The following is a 20,138-nucleotide window of genomic DNA, read 5'->3' as shown; positions in this document are numbered from 1 at the left end:
AAAAAATTTTTTAATAAGCAATTTGTACCTGGCGGGTTTCAAACTTGAAATCTTGAGAAGAGCACCGCTAGATCACACACGCATGCATATGTCAATAAATAATTTTTTTACTTAAAAAATGAATCTTTTATCGGGAAAATAAACTTTTAAAAAGCAAATCATCAAATATTCAAAGAAAAACAACAAAATATTATCTTAATTGGGACCATTCACCTCATATACTTACCCATGTAAAGAAAAATACACGAAAGCTTAGCAGATTCTTTTATATATATACACACTGCATGCTAATGATAAATTCAGTAACAAACGTTTTCATATGGTTTTTCTATATAAATAAATTTAATTCCCTAAAATATAATTTAATCTGTGGTTCATATTCAAAAGTAGAGACTATAGTATTTTTTTGATGTGATGCATCAAATAATCATTTCAATTTCTTGATTCTCATTTTTTTTTCTTCTTTTGATCATAATCATTCATCAATTCACATCAATCAATCACATCACAAACATTTTCGCAAAAATTCTCTGTATAATTAAATTTTTGAATTATGGCATTATTCTGCCGGCGGTTACCCGACGCCGGCACCGTTGCAGTGTCCGGCGGTGTTCGGCTCCGGCGGACGGAGGTGATCGCTGGAGCTAGAGGGATGAGATATGGTTATTCTCATCGGGAGATGAGGATGCTGAGAGTGAAGTTGACGGTGGCGGGTGGCGGCGGTTACGGCGGCGTACGGCGGAGGAAGGAGAAGGTTGGACTATGTTATTTTGCGGTGGAGGATGGAAGTGTGGGAAATGATGATGTGGCGGAGAGTAGTGGGAATAGAGCGGCGGAGGTGGCGGTTGCCGCTGCTGCTACGGTGGTGATGGGCGTTGGGAATAGAGTTCTTTATAAATTGGCTTTGGTTCCTTTGAAACAGTATCCTTTCTTCCTTGCTCAGCTTTCAACTTTCGGGTACTTCATTCACATTTTTTTCACCTCATTTGTCTATACTTTATATCAATATAGTAAATGTGATTTTATGGATTTGATCAGAGTTTTAGTAGCTGTTAGAGTAAAGCTTGCATCATGATTCTTAATAATGCGGAAAGATATGTTTGCGTGTCAGTGTCGATGTCCGAAACTGATGCTGATGTGTCAGCGTCGGATATCGACACTGACATGCAATTGAAATAAACCAATTGAAATAAGCTGCAGTGAGTGATGTGTTTGTTTATGATTTTATTTCAGATATGTGATTGTGTACTTTGGCATTATGTATATTCGACAACGTGCCGGCATTGTTACCGATGAGATGTTAAGTTTGCCAAAGACTCCATTTGTTGTTATTGGTCTATTACAGGCTCTTGCTGCTGCTACTGGAATGGCCGCAGGAGGTAATTGTCCATTATTTCTGTTGTCAACTGTCATTAGATACTACCAATATATTATGTTTAAGTTGCATAAGTTATCGCTTTACGAGTTCGATCTTAATTCGAATCCAATTTGATCATTTTTACTGCTCTTTCTTGTTTCAGCTATTCTCTCAGGAGCTTCAATTCCAATTTTGTCTCAAGTAAACTAATCAGAACTCAATAGCATTTGACAATCTTTAACTAAAACTATTGTATTTAAACAACTTATTCTGTTGCAGACCTTTCTAGTGTGGCAAATTCTTCTGTCGATTATTTTTCTCGGGAGAAGATATAAAGTCAACCATCTACTTGGATGTTTTCTTGTCACTATGGGTGTAGTTGTTACCGTAGCAAGGTCAGTGGTAATGTTTCTTTTTAAGGATGTCATCTCACGGTGTCGGCTCGGTTTGTGAGCGTCATATGGCCCATGACTGAGTTAACAGACTAGTTCTGATCAATGAAGCACTGACACGATATGTGTATCGAACACGATAAGTATCCAATACGGCGATACGTCAGTCATTGAAAAATATAGGATACTATACGTTTTAGATATGTATATAAAACCTAAAATTATACGTTTTAGAAACTATTTTTTTTTGCTGTTTATACTTTATTGTTTAATGCCCTTTGATTTATACCATTGTTTATAAATGCAGTGGAGCTGATGCTGGAAATTCATTAAAGGATGGAGGTTTATTTTGGAGTCTTTTGATGATAGTTTCGTTTTTACTCCAAGCAGCTGATACCGTGGTCAAGGTTATTATTGTCTTCTCAAGTTCATCGCATCTTCCGCAACTTCCATGCAATTTTTGCTGTATGGTTTACACTTACATTTCCTTACTTTGCAGGAGCTAATCTTTTTGGATGCAAACAGAAAACTAAAGGTATGTAAAGTTTTGATTGTCTGAGTTGTTTTCGTTCACAAATTTCTGAAAAACGTTAGCGGTGTCCGTGTCGTGTTCAGTGTCTGTGTTAAAATCTCTGTTCAAGACTCTAAAGCTCTCAAATCATACTTAAACTCATCTATTTAAACCTTTTTTTTTTCATTTTTCTCATGACGGGAAAATACTAACCAATAATATCTGAAATAGGGAGGCTCTGTGGACCTGTTTGTTGTCAACTCATATGGATCTGCATTCCAAGTAGGTATCCTTCAACCTGTCACAAAATATTCAACTTTTTTGCAGTACATAGAAATGTTAACAAATATCTATACTTATGGATGTCTAAATGTACATATATATGCTCAGTGTAGGCACTATTCATATGCCTTCTTCTCCCATTCTTGTCAAAATTATGGGGTGTCCCGTTCAGTCAATTACCAAACTACCTCAAAGATGGTGCAGTTTGCTTCCTAAATGTCGGTAAACTGTCAAGTGGTAAGTTGTATTTCCGTTTTTCACATTGTCATTTCTTTTATGGATCAGTTTGGTGCAGGGCCGTCTTTTATTTATCACGGTTAAAACGTAGCTAAATAGGGTATCTTACATTACTTGTCAGTGGTAAAACATAGTTAAATGAGGCCTCTAATTATTTTGTCATGACTGTGACTAACCTACAAAGGACCTCCAAAAACATATGACGCCTCTGGTTTGGTGTACGGCTTACCCTTAAAAGTGTTAATATATTTGTTATGTTAGTATTTTCTCCTTCATCAAAGTTTGAATTCCAATCCTTTAATACTTCATTTCCTTCAATTCTATAGCTCAAACCAGTTGAGCTACCAACTCTCCGTGTTTTACTTTGACGCGTCTCTTCTCGTATATGGCCTCAAGTTACAATCCATGATGAGTTGCTTCTAAAATTTAAAGAATTGGGATTATATCTTTGATGGAACTGGCTTAAGAATCCTAATCTTTTGTGTTCTCACTTGTGATTATTAAGATTCAAAAAAACTAAAGTTTTTCTTAGTTTCAGGATGTGATGGTGCACCTCTGCTACCGATTCTGTTTATTATGGTAAACATTGGTTTCAATATTGCATTGCTTCATCTCCTCAAAATCTCTTCAGCTGTTGTATCTTGTCTTGCTTCCACATTTTCAGGTATGCTTGTAGAATTAAACATTCACTAAATTACAAATGCAGAGTGATATGAAATTATGAGGTTATACTCAACTGATATAGTTTTGCCTTGTGACAGTCCCAATATCGATCTATGTATTCACACTGCCATTGCCATACCTTGGTGTTGCCTCCTCTCTTCCAACAGGCTTTGTGGCAGGGGCCATAGTTCTCATTTTTGGCTTACTCATTTATTCATGGACCCCTTCAAATGGTTGTTCCTCAGGTGCTTCCTTCTCAGATGCTTCCAACTAAAGAGGCTAGGCTGAGTTGAAATTCCATTGCAGAATGTTCAACACTACAAGTAGCAATCCAAGCCTATTTTTCAATGATGGCTATACAAAGGAGAGAGGAAAATGTTGTTGTATAAAAAATGTTAGTTCAATAAATTGCTAGTAGGTGTTCTTGATGAGCTTAAGCTCAGGTGATAAAGGAATAGTAGGGATAGGAAAGTTCTCAGTCCAATTTTGGTATAAGGTGAGGAAATAAATAAATGGAAAATAAAAGTCAATCTTGCTGACCAAGTAAAGATATACGATCAATGACTCCAACACGGACACCAGGACACAACACAAACCCTCGATACCAATAATGTAAAAAATATAAGAATAACAGTCATGACAAAAGGTGAATAATTTTTTTGTTGGTATGTAGACGAAGTGGTAATAACCACTAAAAATTCACACACACAATTATGAGATCTAGAGTTTGAATTCTGGTGATGGCGTCTAATCTTTCAATATTGGCATTTTGTCGGTTGAGCAAGAATTTGTAGACTGAAGTTGGATATTTATTAAACAGAATTCATTGGCTCAAATCAATAAGGCTGCCAATCTTAAAGTCAAATTTCTTAGTCAACCAGCAATGAATCATATTCATTCAACAAGCTTACCCAAAGATTATTCAGATCAAGTAGAAATTCCAATAAAATAAAATAAAATAAATTACCTCTTGTGGAAGATATTGATGAAGTGATTCTCAAAAGGGTGTTGGATTGTGATAGTTAAAAAATCCAAATCCAATTACAAAAGTTTTGATTTTTAAAAATATTTAAGTTAATTTTATAAAACAAACAAAGATTAAACAACAAAATAATTAAATAGAAAAATATCAGAGAGATGAAGAGAACGAAATATAACGGAAAGAAACAAAAAATGGAAAATTAAAGAGATAAGAGAAGAGAGAAATGCATCAGAGATTTAAAGAAGTTCGGTCTAACCACTTGACATATTCATATCCTCAAGAGTTTATTCTTATGAGTTTCCACTAAAATGATTTTGACTTTTCACATGATAAATCCACAAACCTTCTTACATCCAAACAAGAGATTTTATACAGGTTAATCTCCAAATCAAACAGAGATTTTAGAGAGTTAATCTCACAAACAAAACATAACTTTTACTAGGTTTAGTCATAATCCAAATAGAATTTATTATAGAATAAACTCAATAACCAGACAAATATTTTTTAGCAAGTTAATCTCAAGAACCAAAAAGAGAATTTACTTGATATCTCAAGAACCAAACCGAGTTTTTAATTGGTTAAGCTAAAGAACAAAACAACAAATCTTACAAAAAATAATACACGAGAGAAAATACCCGTTCGAGTAAAATATAATATTAGAACAACATCAGTACAACAAAAATTTTCACATATATTTTTCACTCTCTTGCCACAAAGGCAACTTTGGTGAAAGAATAGAAAAAATAGAAGAAGATAGTAGAAAGTGAGAAAGAGACATTTCAAATTGAAATTCTGGTGTAAAAAGAAATGAAGAGAAACTCTATTTATATAGGAAAAGATTTGACTCAAAAAAGAAATGATTCACGGGCATTTTAACGATAGTTAGTAATTGAATAAACAAGTCAAATATAATAAGTTTTTTTAATTACAATGTTATTAATCGATTAAAAACTTCTCAAATCGATTGGAGACGTTACATCTGTGTTAATCAATTAACTATAATTTGGAAATTGATTAACCAATATAAAAAATACTCTTAATTGATTAATCAAGTCCTTAATCAATTAAGTACATGTATAAAAAGGTTTTCAGGTGTTTTTGTAAAATAAGAGAGACTTTAAAAAATCTTTGAATATGTGTGTGAACTGCCTTAGTATATTGAGAATCACTCTTAAATTATAAGATGAGTGAAAGAGATAAGTGAACATACCTTATTTAGCCTTTACTAAAAAGGTTTTAAATATGATTTAGATGAGAAAAATCATTGTTGACCAGTCTAAAATATTTGATTTTAAAAACTTTCCAAACTAAGCCCTTTAATCGATTAAAAATCCTAGTTAATCGATCAAATCTTCATGGAGACTTGATTTCCTCAATGATTCGGATTGCCAATCAATTTGATGAAGATATGTTGAGGATGCAATAAGGATATAGTTTCTTAATCGATTGATCTTGTGTTTAAAGCGCCATATTTTGAAAAGATATAGTCTTAATCGATTAGCTCTAATGAATTAATCGATCAAGGGGTGGTTCTCATCCTCTTTTGGTCCGCTTGGAGCTTGAGAGACTTTAGGTCTTGAAGATATTGCATCTTTCTGAATCACTTGACATAAGAGTTGATCAAGATCATCATTTCTTCTTGATGCAGACATATCTTAAGGACCATCAAGACTATCAAGACCATCTTTCTTTGATAGAATCTTCAAACTCGTGCTTTGCGCATATTTTTATTTAATTTGCATTTTTCTCCATAAAGCTGCATAACATCTTTGCAAAATAGATTAAATTTTTACCTTTGGTATCCAAATTTTCTTGGATCCTTGTGTGTTATTAGTTTTAAGATGTTGAGTACCCAAATCTTTTTGGATCAAAAATTGGAATTATTAGAATTAACTAAAAAAGGGCGGACTTAAGGCGAGGCCAGGATGAACGAATAGGCGAGGCGGATTTTGGTAGGCGGCAGGCTTTGGAGAGCGGATTTTATCGGGCGACGTGCTCTGTGATGGTTAAAAATCAAAGTTCAATTACAATATCTTTGATTTATAAAGGAGTTCAACTCTTGAAATATAAACTCATAGCCCAACAAGGTTGGTGCTTATAATTCATGATTAATGTTATATCATTAACTTCTAACACAGTTGTTTCCTCGTACTTTGATAATGAAACAAAAGAGTAAATGCGAAGAAGAAGATGAGAAAGTCAAAGTAGAAGAAGCGTAAGGGAAAGAGTAATGAAGAGAGAGTGGTGAAGTGAATGTTTTTCTAAAAGTAGGAAAATGTTAAGTTGAAGGGAGTAGTAGAATTTTCAATGCCATGTGTTGTTGTGGGATCAATTTTTAGTGTAATTTATTTTTTACAAATACTAATGTGTCCTTTTTGTAGCGTAAATAAATAGAGCTGAGAAGAGCAAATTAATAATGTGCAATCATCTTATGATTTTAGTAGGATTGAAAATGAGTCGAGTCGAGTCGAACTCGGTTTAGTTCAACTCGACTCATTAAGAATTGGTTCAACGTTCGAGTTCGACACAAACCTTTTTTTTAAGTTCAAACTCGATTCATTATAATTTCACGAATAATTCAGTTCAACTCGTTAGGTTAATCTCACTTGTTTTATGAACTTATGAGTCATTTTTTTAAAGTCTATTTTTAATAAAAAAATAAAATATAAGTTATAATTTTTAGGTTATTTTAAAAAAACATAATTTATATGATATCGATTTTATTTTTATAATTATTTTTTAAAATATTTTATTCGTTTGAGAATATAAATTATCAATTAAAACTGTTACATAAAAAATATATGTTTAATATTTAGAGGAAATCTTTAAACCTATTCTTAAAGACAATATAATCCATCTCATATATAATCGAGTTGACTCATAAATCTAACGAGTCAAACTATGTATAATTTAAATTCACTTCATTTAGCTAACGAACTTATTTTTTCACTCATATTCAACTGATTTGAATAGGGGTGGCAATTTGGCTCATCCCCAGTGGGTACCCATAAAAATATCCATAATAGGTAGGATAAAAACCCCCATAAATGGGTACGGGCTCGGGTAATTACCCACTTAAATAAGCGGGTATGGGTGCGGGTATGAGCAACTTAGTACCTAGTCCGCCCCATACCCGCACAACATATATATTTATATATTTTGATTTATATTATTATATTAAGATAAATGTCTATCAATTTTCAAAAATACATCGAATGTTAAACCATTACATGTGTAACATAAATGTTTGTTTATTTCATAATTTAACAGTAAGTTTTTTGAAAATATTTAAATGATACTAAAAACTTAAAATGATATGATATTTTATAGTTGATATACTTATTTTTTTTTAGAAATGCGGGTAACGGGTACGGGTATGGGTACATACATACCCAGAGGGCACGGGTACGGGTGCTAAAGTTGTTACTCAAACGGGTATGGGCTCGGGTACGTGGATTTTTTATAACCGCGGGTATGTGGATGGATACTATAGTACCCTACCCATACCCTGCTCATTGCCATCCCTAAATTTGAATCATAAACCTAATTCAACAATTTAATTGTCGAATTGAATTTCAAACTATTTTCGAGTTAGTTCAGAACATTACCTACCCTAGATTTTAGTTATATAATTGATTACACATATTTCTATTTGATTTTAAACACATATAAATGTAATAATTTACTTCCCCATTTTTTTAAATGAAAGAATCTCTATTAAAATAATAATATTACTAAAATAAAATATTTTTAAAAATAGAAGTCCATAAACTCTTAATTCACTTCATGGGGTTCTTAAACACTATGTGTGTAATTAAAAATATTTTTTATTTTTGAAAGTATTTTTTTTATTCAATGTGGATTTGTTCCATATATCTTTAGAAAAATTCAAATTTTAACATAAAAAAAATATATTTTTTTACATAAAATGAGTATTTAATATTGTAGTGAGTTTTTTTTCTTTCTTTTTGTTGTGTTGTCTTTGTTAGATTCATCCAAAGAAGAAGAAGAAGCAATGTTGAGAGCTTGTCAGTTACGAGCTGGGTTACCCATCCCAAAACTCTCTTCACTCTCCACAATTCCCTCACTCTTCTCTTTCTCCTCTCACTCCAAAATCCACACTTTTTCATCCCCAAAACCCTTCCATTTTCACTCACCTTCTTCTCTTCCCCTTTCACCCTTTACTTCCATCATGCCTCCCAAATCAACAGGTACTCAAAATCATTGCAAACCCTTTTCTTAATTTTTAATGTATTATTTTTGTGATGTAATCAAGAGTTTAAGAAAATGATAAAAATTTGATTTTTATTTTTGGGTTGTTTTGTTTTTCAGCTTCTTATAGTGCTGGGAGTAGTGCTGTTGAAGGTGGTGGGGAAAGGGAAATATTGGTTCAGCATTTGTTGGTGAAAGAAGATGATCAGAAATTATTGTTGGATCTTCAACAGAGAGTTGCTAGAGGTTACAAAAATTCTTGGATTGTGTAAATTCAAAATTGATTTGGTGTGGTAAATTGTTTGTATCATTGTTTGAATACTATCAATGTGAAAGGCTAACATAAAACCTCTGTAGCACAGAACACTTGTGATTACGTTCATTTATTCATTTTGTTTCAAATTGTCATCGGTGTCGCCGTGTCTGTGTATGTGTTTGTGCCTGTGTTTCATAGCATAAAACCTTTAAAGTTGTGGTTCTTAATTTAGAGTGAAGGACTATATTGACTGATGTTGTTCAATGTCAGGGATTTAATTGCTATTTTGTTAATTTTAGGGACTGAATTGACCAATCTTTATAATTTCAAAGTCTAAAGTGACCGTTTACCGGATAACTTTCCTAAGGCTTTCTTGTTGTTTGTTGTGCGTCCAGGTGAAGATTTGAGTGATCTTGCTGTGGACCATTCAATTTGCCCTTCTAAAGATGAAGGAGGAATGCTCGGGTGGGTTAGAAAGGGACAAATGGTATGATGTTTAGGTTTAATTAAACCTTGTTATAGGGTTTATTAGTTTGCCATAATTTGCTATTTGTTACTTTTTGTGCTACTTGCATAGGTCGTTCTAGTTGGTTCTAGTTGGTATACGTCACTGCCTTATGTAAATGAAGCTGTATTTTATCTGTTAGAGAAGGCTATGTAGTTGTGTATGAAGTATCTTTGTGCAGGTTAGTGCAATAAGTACAATACGTTTTGTCTTGCATTGCATATTTGTCTGTTAGAGAAGGGTATATAGTTGTGTATAAAGTATCTTAATTGTGTTGGACGTGAGGTTGGGTTTAGTCTCACATTGCGTAGAGACATAAGAAATGCTTATAAAGCTTGGAAAATTCTTATCTTACAAACCGGTTTTGTAAGGTTGAGTTACATCCAACCTAAACTCTAAATTGGTATCAGAACTTATCCCAAATCTAAACTCTAAATGGGCATGGGCATGTGTATTGGAAATTCCTGTTTAAATTCTCTTCCGCACCCATCTCAATTGCAGTGTTTCTGTTACTTTTTTTGCATTCTTCAACACCTTCATTGTGCTGGATGTGAGAGGCGGGGCTCAGTTAGACCACATAACCCAGAGATATGGCCTAAGTAGTGCTTATAAAGTTTGAATAGTCATCATCTTAGAATCCGAATTTGAAGCTTTGTTGAGTTAGACCTCACCCAAATTCTAATAACTACAATAGTACCAATACTACAATTATATGATTGAGCTTATCTCTGATGATGAAAGTTCAACAGGTTCCTGAATTTGAGGAGGCTGCGTTTAGTGCACCTTTAAACAAAGTTGTAAGGTGCAAGACAAAGTTTGGATGGCACCTACTACAAGTTTTATCTGAAAGGTAATTTCCATTCCAAGCATATGTTTTCTAAGTTGGATGGTAAATGTGTTTCGCTCCAATTTGGAATTTATTCTATATTTGGTTAAGGCTTGATAATAGCAGTAGTTATTTGTTTCATAGAGAGTTCTTAATTTTTATGCCTCGCAAATTTGCTCTTTTAACTGTCAGGGAAGAATCAGTACTTAAAGACATTCCACCTAATGAGCTGCATGTAAAATTTCAAGATCCCACCTTTTTAGAGGAGGCGCAGTTAATTGATGTTCGAGAGCCTGAAGAAGTGTATGCGCTATTTTCTTCGACTTTAACTAGTTTTTGAAATTACTGATATGCATTCTTGTATTGTATGATTTGCATTTAATTTAATCTTCGACTTTAACACATCTTGCACATTGACTAATTTAGGATTGTTATGAAAAAGAAAAAAAACTGCCAAACCAAAATACCCTGAAAGAACCTAACTGTTAGTGGTTGATTTTGATTTTCCTATCTTTTAATGATACTCTCATCGTACACAGGGCCACCGCATCTTTGCCGGGATTTACAGTTCTTCCCCTCCGACAATTTGGAACATGGGGGCCTGAAATAAACACCAAATTTGATCCTCAAAAGGATACATATGTTCTGGTAAGTACCCTTTTTCTTGTAAAACAGTTCATTTTCGTTAGCAGGTTCTTGCAAAACTTGAAAGTGGAACTATTTTGTACCGGTATAATTGTATTGGGTCCTATACGAAGATAAGCTTACCAAGCCTGGAAGATAAGGGCCCAGAGAAGTCAATACAAAGCTCACTGGGGGTAGGCGAATACCACACGCCACCCAAAGTGGGATGTCTAGATCCCATTGATCGCAATACGCGTCCATGCTCATGAGAGGGATAGAATAACCATTCCATGGGTCCAAGAATCTAGGCCCAATAGACCTCTATGAATACCTCAACCACGGGGTTGAGAGCGGACAATCAATTCACCTAAGATTCAGAGATATAGGACTTTTCACCACTATGCATGAGCTTGCTCTAACACCATCAACTACCCTAAAACACTACGCACAGTCCTCCAAATACAGGGCTATTCTTTTTGTATGTTTTTAGAAAATACATATTAGAACAGTGTTCAGCTTTAGCAGTGCAAGTTTGAACAATAAGAATTTAGAAACCTTTGTTTTCTGATGTTTGAATTTGTTCATCTTGATAATTTGTGATGTTCAAATAAAGCTGAATAAGCTGCCTAGTTTTTTTTTGTTGTATGCATGTTCAATAACTTGACTTTTGAATGCAGTGTCATCATGGTGCACGATCATTGCAGGTTGCCAGGTGGCTGCAGTCACAGGTAAATAATTTTTGTCCGATCATCTGGCCTTGAAAGTTTAATGCATGTTTCGTCCGGTTATTTGGAACTGACATATTTAATGTTTGATACAATCATGAATGTTTCTTGTTTCAGGGTTTCAGAAAAGTATACAATATTTCTGGAGGAATCCATGCCTATGCAGTGCAGGTCGATCCATCAGTTCCTACATACTGATTCACATGATTTTGCCAATTTCCTCGTTTTGCATGTGAACAATTTTCCATATACTAGTACATGAGAAGCAAGATTTTGTGAGAGGAATGCATTCAATATTGTTACAAGTCACTCTTAGGAACGTTCACCTTTTACTTGAGAGACAAGGCATGCAATGTTCCCAATAATACGGAAGGAAATAGTGAATTTATAGATTAACTTATTGTTCTTCGATCTTACGGAAGAGAATAAAAGTACAAATTTTTCCTTGCGAATGATTCTTAGAAACGACCATGAGTCAGGATTTGATTGATTATCTGTAGTATCATAAAACATTTAAGTCAAAAGTATATTGATTGTGAGTGTCGCCCGAACCACATTGTCCTTACTCAACTTTCACGACCATAATCTAGAAAGGGAGAGCCTTTCGCCTACAACGTTGATTGTGAACAAATACAAGTCGTGTTATATTTATGCAAGAACAACCACCAAATCATTAATAAATACTCTCTCTAGTCCTATTTATAAGGGACAATTCACTTTTTAGATATATTCAGTAATTAATGTATTTGAACTACATATAGACCAAATACATTAATTATTGAATGTATCTAAGAAGTCAAATGTCTCTTATAAATAGGATTGGACTGGAGGGAGTAGTAAATAAGACTCATTTATTTAATCTCCTGCTCATGTTTTCTTCTTATGTGTGATTAGGATTTTTCAGGGTACCATTCAGACAAAAATCAAACGAAACCATAGAAAAAAAAGTACATAATTGAACTGAATCATTTCAATTACGTTTGAACAACTGAACCAAATTATTGGTTTCGTGTAACCGTTTTGAATTATGCTTATATTTGGAAAATTAATTACCGTTTTGAATTATGCTTATATTTGAAAAAATTAATCGCAGCAATGCGCTTTGATATGGGTCTGAGCTTTGCCCTTTTGCATAAAATCATCGATAGCAATGAGGTTTATAAAGGGCAAGACAAGAAAGGAAAAACTTCCGGCAATCTTCCTAGGAGCGAGGCTACCATTCTACCATTGGTGGCAACTACTTCCTTCAAATCCTCTATCATCACCTTCTCTCAAAAAACCCTATCAAAGGCGAGATATAAACATAAGAGAAAAGAACTTCGAATTGTTAACTTGAAAGGTATGAATTTGATGATTCGCGTTGGGCAAGGTTCGCTTGAGAAGATGATATGAATACGTTAGAGTAACGAACGATGGGAGCCTGTTGACGAAAATAGAAAGCAACTACATCAAACAAAGAAAGAACGCTTGGAATTTTGTAAATGGAGAAAAGATGGATAGTTACCTAAAAACTCTTATATACTTTTCAAGCGATTCAATCCTTGACAACATGCGTGGGAAAATGACGACATACTAACAACAGTCGGATCTCACATCAAACTCTTCAGAACGTCTGAGTACCATAAAATAAAAAGACATAATTAATGATAGTCTAAGAGCCATGGGTCAGAACCCTCCAGTAAGGCGTTACAACTCATACAAGTAACAAGGATGGCATTTAATGCACATGTTTAATGCTACCAGCCTTACATCTATGTCACTCCCTTCGACCAGGGGCCAGATCGGAAGTCCACGCGACAAAAACCTCATCCCAACAAGCAGGACAAAAGCTTAGGGCAGCTGTTTTGGAACGCTCACAAGGTCAACATGTCAAGGTTCAAAATCAAGTGTTATGAATAGGGATGGCAATGGACAGAATTTAGGCAGGGTACTATAGTATTCATCCTCGTACCCGCAAATAAAAAAATGCCCGTACCCGGGCTCATATCCGCTTGGGCACCAACTTTAGCATCCATACCCGTGCCATGTGGGTATGTAAGTACCCGTACCTGTTACCCGCATTTCTAATAAAAAATTAATAGATCAATTATAAAATATCACATCATTTTAAATTTTTAAGAACACTAAAAAATTTTCAAAAAATATTTTTTTGAATTATGAAATAAACAAACACGTATATTAAATACATAATGGTTTAACATTGAAGTATTTTTTTTAAAATTGATAGGCATACTTAAGGGGTCTATACCTGCATCCGTACCTGCTTATTTTAGTGGGTAATTACCCGAGCCCGTGCTCGTACCCATTTTTACAGGTTTTTACCCTACTCTTTGTAGATATTTTTGTGGGTGTCCATTAGAAATTAGCCAAATTTCCATCTCTAGTTATGAAGGAAAGCACAAAAGGAAAGCACGAAGAAATAGGTACGACCTCACTCAAGCTCGGAGCACACATTTCCGATCTCCGGCAAATTTTCCACCGTCAAGCATAATCAGAGGTGTTCCGCATAAGACGACTGATCAAGCAACGGAGTTTCTAACCACCCTCTCTATATAAAGCTTTTCACGTGTCAAGACCCATGTATTCTTCTACACATTCTCTCACTCATACTACTTCTTATTCAGACTTGTGCGTTTGAGTTATAACCATACATATTTATCACGCTTCTGAGTACTGGAAGCACACTTCAACGCACTACAAATTTTTGTTTCTTGAATACGTGTTTAAGGACCAATCTAAAAAAAAGTGTGAATTTTTTCCTTAGAAAGCCCCCAATCTGAATCGGTTTATATAACAATGTTTTAAAAACCGAACCAGAGAAAAAATTATTAAAACATGCGGGTCATGGTTCAACCGGTTCAACCGTGGTTGAACTGTATATTAAATTTAAACTAAGAGAATAAATAAATATATTATTAAATGTCGTAATAAAATTAATTTATATCATAGTTGTAAAATAAAATTCTCAAATAAATACGATACTAATAAACAAGCTTACAAAATAAGAAGAATGCAATGTAAGACCCTATAACAAATTATAAAATTAGTTAAGAACCAATATTTATATATTTGTCCTAATCGCTTAACTCAAAGCCAAAAGTTTTTCATCAGTATAATTTTTCACATCTCTTCCAAGATCAACATCAGTTATCCTGTAGCTACAAACATTACATTATTTCTTCTCTTTCTATTTACATTTACATTGTCTCACGTCTTTCAAGAATTTATTCTTTATTTTCTATCTATCCAATTTTAAATGTCTGCTATAATTAATTTTTTAGATTTAAACAAAAATAAATAAAATGAAGTAAAACATAAAAAAATTATCTTTGATTTTTTGAACCGTCTGGGTTCACCAAAACCGGTCTCAATTATTTTGATTTTTTACGCTTGAAGCAATTTTATTCTAATTTTATAGACCTAACTGTTTATCGATATAAACGAAACCGAATTAGACAAAAGTTCAAGGTTGAACCGATTCAATAGACTGGTTCGATCCAGTTTTTAAAACATTGCTATGTATATAGACCACTTCTTAATTTCACAGCCTGCTATTGCTTATTCGTTAATCAGTTTTCATTCAACCAACGTGTATTCAACTTTTGTACTATTTATTAGTATTATTATCATCAGAAACTTCGTAGAACTACCAAACAACGACGTGCAAACATGAAGGGTTCTACATCTTAGAAAAGCTTCAATTCACTAAATAACTAGATTTGATTCATTATTTTTTATAGGTGGCTTTGTTAATATTTTCTTAGCTGTCACATTTTGAATATTTGACTGTTTCATATTATTATCAATTTAGAATAGTCATCAAAGATTAAGTATTACTTTTATAAATATCTTTATTTATTATATATTAAGAGAAAAGGGGTGATGCACTGACAGTGTAAAATATTTTTACACTGTCAACCAATCACCACCCATGTATCCAATTAAACCATCTTTTTATTTTAAAAAAACTTAATGACATGGCACATTTATGATTTTCTATTGGATGACAGTGTAAAATTATTTTACACTGTCAGTGCACTACCTTTTAACTCATATATTAATTTTCTTAAATAAATTTTATTATAATATACAAATATAAAATAGTTTCTACTTAAGATTCTCTAAAAAATTCTCTAAATTATGAATTACCAAAATTATTTCTTATAATATAAGTAAATGGGCCATATATTAACAAAGCTAAAATTTAAAATAATTATGACTGATTTAGGAGAATTTATCTTACCACCTTCCATATTATACATGTTACTCCCCTCCACCATTTTGCATTATTTCCTTCTTGACACTATCTACTCCAAATTTTTATTTTTTCTAAAGTAAAAAAAAATCATTGTTGTCAAAATCATCAAAAAGCAAATTTCTCGTATTGAGAATAAATTTTCAATATCTCTTTTTTTGCCGATATTGGAAATTCTTTATTTTTAAAAAAAATTTCGGTATCCATTTATTGTAATTTTTAAAATTTCCAATATTTTATGAACTAAAGTCACTATGAAAATTTTAAATATCCGGTATTTTTTCATGTACCAGATATTTCAAAATTTCTATATTAATTTTAACTACTACTACATACCGGAAATTTGAAATATTCGATACTGAAAATTTTAAATTTTTGATATGTAGCATCAGACACGATAAATTGGTAAATCCAACAAACTTTTTAATATTTTACAGAAATAATTTAGTAAAAACGCCCTACTTTAGAATGACATGTATAAAATGGAGGTGGCAAGATAAATTCTCCCAATTTAGGGATTAGGAAAAATCCATGTCCGTGATAATCTAGAAATAAAATTCATCACAAATACGTGTAATGGTTTATTGAATATTCACTTATAAAATTAGCTGGTAATTATCCTATAATTTTTTAGGGGTACTGATTTTATGATATTCGTATACGTGGGTATTCATATTAAATATTATTTTGTTCAATATAAAGTTATTATTATTATTATTATTATTATTATTATTATTATTAAATCTAGTAGAATTATGTGATAAGAGAAGAAATAAAATAAATATGATTTGTTTTTTTATTATTATTATTATTATTATTATTATTATTATTATTATTGTTGTTATTGTTATTATTATTATTTTGTGTTAAATATAAAATTATATTTTTATGTTTTTAAAAAGAGATAGAGATATTTTAATTAATTATATATTTTTAAAAAAATTAAGTAATATTATTCATAAATATTTTTGGATATATATATATATATATATATATATATATATATATTAATGTATTTATCTTTATGATAAATATATAATAGTGAAAGGAATATTAATGGTATAAATTAAAAAGCATAATTAAGAAAAATATTACTTTGAACTTTTAAAACATAGAGACAAAACCTTAAGTCATTTGTACAATGTTACAACAACAAAATCCATTGATTTTTGTTAACATACCAAACAAAATCCATTTTAATTTTTTCACCTCCGAAATTTCCTCCTAACCTTTGTCTAAACAAAAACCATAAACATGTTCCAACGTAAGACACACTTCCTACAATCTATCACCTTCCTCTAATTTTTCTTTCCATCATCATTCCAATCTGTCCATAATCAACAAACAAACTATCCTTATCTTATTATCCATCACCCTTTCATTTTTCTCCTTAGTTTTTTTTAGTTTTTTTTCTTATGTAACACTCTTTTCTCACTTTTTCTCTTCAACCCTCTCCAATGATTATCTTGTAACCTTTCACCTCCCTTTTTTCCCTTCCATTACCTATTTTCCTTCCTCCCAAATTCCTTCCATCCCTTTTCTTCTGAGTTTTTCTCCCTTCCACCATGGGCAACTGTTGCTCAGGTGGCACTGATGATCCTGAAGACAAGGGAGAAACAGATCAACAAAACAACAATGCCAATGCAAATGGTGACTCTTCTTCTGCTACAACGCCGCCGCCGTCTTCAAAACCTTCTAAACCGTCCAAACCGGCCGCGATGGGACCGGTCCTCGGAAGGCCAATGGAAGATGTCAAAAGTACTTATAGCATTGGGAAGGAACTAGGGAGAGGACAATTTGGTGTAACATATTTGTGCACACATAAAACCACTGGAAAACAATATGCTTGCAAAACAATAGCCAAGAGAAAGCTTGTTAACAAAGAAGACATTGAAGATGTTAAGAGGGAGGTTCAAATCATGCATCATCTCACAGGGCAGCCTAATATTGTCGAGCTTATCGGCGCTTTTGAAGATAAACAATCTGTTCATTTGGTTATGGAGTTGTGCGCGGGCGGTGAACTTTTCGACCGAATCATCGCGAAAGGTCATTACACCGAACGCGCTGCGGCTTCCTTGTTGCGAACCATTGTTCAGATTGTTCATACCTGTCATTCCATGGGTGTTATACATAGAGATCTTAAGCCAGAGAATTTCCTTTTGTTGAACAAGGACGAGACTTCGCCTCTCCAAGCTACCGATTTCGGTTTATCCGTCTTTTACAAGCAAGGTTTTGTATTAAAACTTCATAAACATAAACATGGTCATGATCATGAATTACAAGCAAATTATAATATTAAAACACGAAAAATTATCTTTTTTTTGACAGGAGAAGTGTTTAAAGATATTGTCGGTAGCGCGTATTACATTGCACCGGAGGTTTTGAAGAGAAAATACGGACCAGAAGTAGACATTTGGAGCGTTGGCGTCATGTTATACATTCTTCTATGTGGTGTTCCACCATTTTGGGCAGGTTTATAATCACTTAAGTTAATTTTAATCTACTTCTTGATAGAACAAAATAGCTTAAACTGATTTTACGTCTGCATAATTTGACAGAATCTGAAAATGGCATATTCAATGCCATCCTAAAAGGCCACGTCGACTTCTCGAGCGATCCATGGCCCTCCATTTCGCCTGCAGCAAAAGATCTTGTAAGGAAAATGCTGAACTCGGATCCTAAGCAGAGGCTAACTGCATATGAAGTTTTGAGTAAGTATACTTTACTTCACCGCGATCAAATCGGTGCAATTGAAATTCTAACAAAAATCTAACGAGGTATGCTTGTTATGCGAAAAAACAGATCATCCATGGATCAAGGAAGACGGAGAAGCACCGGATACACCTCTCGACAATGCTGTGCTCAATAGACTCAAACAGTTCAGAGCGATGAACCAGTTCAAGAAAGTTGCGCTAAAGGTTATTGCTAGCTGCTTATCAGAAGAAGAAATCATGGGATTGAAGCAGATGTTTAAGGGTATGGACACCGACAACAGTGGAACGATAACGATTGAAGAGCTAAAACAAGGACTTGCAAAACAAGGAACTAGGTTGACAGAACAAGAAGTTAAGCAATTAATGGAAGCTGTAAGTTATCTCTCCTTCATAGGAAAAATGACTTCTACCAAAAATCAGCTTCTTACTTATTATCATGGTTGCTTACGACGGTATTTTTTTTCTTTTGCGAATTACAGGCAGATGCTGATGGCAATGGAATTATAGATTATGACGAGTTCATCACAGCAACGATGCACATGAACCGATTGAACAGAGAAGAACATGTTTATACTGCATTCCAATACTTCGATAAAGATAACAGCGGCTACATTACAATTGAAGAACTAGAGCAAGCTTTACATGAGTATAACATGCATGATGGCAGGGACATAAAGGAAATCATTTCAGAAGTTGATGCAGATAATGTAAGTCTTATATACTAACTGAGTTAAAAATAATCTATTTTGTCAATAGAAACAACTTTCTTGCGCATCCTTCATCCTGTTACGACAAAACTTGCATGACTTTGCAGGATGGTCGGATTAACTACGATGAGTTTGCTGCTATGATGAGCAAAGGAAACCCGGAAGCACATACCAAGAAACGGCGTGATTCAACCTTGTTTTAGTAAGGGGCTATGAGAAGATAATCTCTTTCGGTGTTGTGTTCTTGAGAATATCAGATGCTGGTGAGAGAAAAATAACAGAATGTTAAGCTTGGTAGTTGTTTGGTTGGATAGGGTTATGGGTTTGGAATGGGTGGTGAAAACAAACAGAATTGGAAGGGCAAAAAGAGCTTCAACTAACCTATGAAAAATGTATAAACACGCTAGGTATTATTTGATTGGTTGGTTTTACTTCATTTTTTTATTTCCTTGTAACATGTCTTATAATGTAATTGATGTTCACTTAGGAATCAAAGCAAAGGGTGTTTATTTATTTATCGTCTCTTACTAATCATGTATGTATTTTAATTGGATGCACGTAATGCACTTTTGATCAGGCCAACAATAAAATAGGCATGTATATTTTGAGGTTAGTTAAAATCAATAGATAGGAAAGTAGTGAATCACAGGTCTAAAATATGAAAAGTAACATAATAATAAGCAGAAATTGTTGAAGATGCAAGCCTATATTGTAGACCAACGTCATTAAAAAAAAAAAAAAGAGTGGAGCGATGGAACGAACCCGCAGACATTGTATTTAAAGACTAAAAATTGTAAACATTTATGTTAATACCCGCAGAGCATACGGACATATTAAGGAATGTGTCTAAAACCATAGTCTGACTCGAAAGAACCCGCGGACATTGTATC

At 33.3% G+C, this 20,138-nt stretch overlaps 3 protein-coding genes across 9 annotated transcripts; all 3 read left to right on the top strand.

The window, feature by feature from the left end:
* The first annotated feature begins 324 nt into the window (after positions 1-324).
* Positions 325-3,926, top strand: LOC131617853 (protein CLT1, chloroplastic-like). Of its 7 annotated transcripts, none has more exons than XM_058889109.1 (10): positions 325-957; positions 1,234-1,379; positions 1,521-1,558; positions 1,637-1,752; positions 2,057-2,156; positions 2,249-2,284; positions 2,492-2,542; positions 2,656-2,779; positions 3,318-3,443; positions 3,541-3,926. In XM_058889109.1, exons 1-10 carry the CDS (start codon positions 554-556, stop codon positions 3,714-3,716), a joined length of 1,317 nt encoding a protein of 438 aa, XP_058745092.1. In that variant the 5' UTR covers positions 325-553; the 3' UTR covers positions 3,717-3,926. The 7 variants fall into 7 exon arrangements, with proteins under 7 accessions (XP_058745092.1, XP_058745091.1, XP_058745097.1 ...); XM_058889108.1 differs by having other exon boundaries at positions 3,312-3,443; XM_058889114.1 differs by lacking the exon at positions 3,541-3,926 and having other exon boundaries at positions 2,651-2,779.
* Positions 3,927-8,382: 4,456 nt separating this feature from the next.
* On the top strand, positions 8,383-12,245 carry LOC131615916 (rhodanese-like/PpiC domain-containing protein 12, chloroplastic). The gene is made up of 8 exons (XM_058887106.1): positions 8,383-8,635; positions 8,757-8,882; positions 9,288-9,379; positions 10,147-10,247; positions 10,416-10,526; positions 10,763-10,871; positions 11,525-11,575; positions 11,690-12,245. Exons 1-8 carry the CDS (start codon positions 8,440-8,442, stop codon positions 11,768-11,770), a joined length of 867 nt encoding a protein of 288 aa, XP_058743089.1. The 5' UTR covers positions 8,383-8,439; the 3' UTR covers positions 11,771-12,245.
* Positions 12,246-17,164: 4,919 nt separating this feature from the next.
* LOC131615913 (calcium-dependent protein kinase 17) lies at positions 17,165-19,761 on the top strand. Its single transcript, XM_058887100.1, has 6 exons — positions 17,165-18,056; positions 18,156-18,299; positions 18,386-18,538; positions 18,630-18,913; positions 19,021-19,248; positions 19,356-19,761. Exons 1-6 carry the CDS (start codon positions 17,393-17,395, stop codon positions 19,449-19,451), a joined length of 1,569 nt encoding a protein of 522 aa, XP_058743083.1. The 5' UTR covers positions 17,165-17,392; the 3' UTR covers positions 19,452-19,761.
* Positions 19,762-20,138: the final 377 nt, after the last annotated feature.

The sequence above is a fragment of the Vicia villosa genome, linkage group LG7, assembly GCF_029867415.1.
Source record: "Vicia villosa cultivar HV-30 ecotype Madison, WI linkage group LG7, Vvil1.0, whole genome shotgun sequence".
In the NCBI taxonomy this organism is placed as follows: domain Eukaryota; kingdom Viridiplantae; phylum Streptophyta; class Magnoliopsida; order Fabales; family Fabaceae; genus Vicia; species Vicia villosa.
The sequence above is the reverse complement of the archived record's forward strand: the minus strand, read 5'-3'. Positions and strand labels throughout refer to the sequence as shown.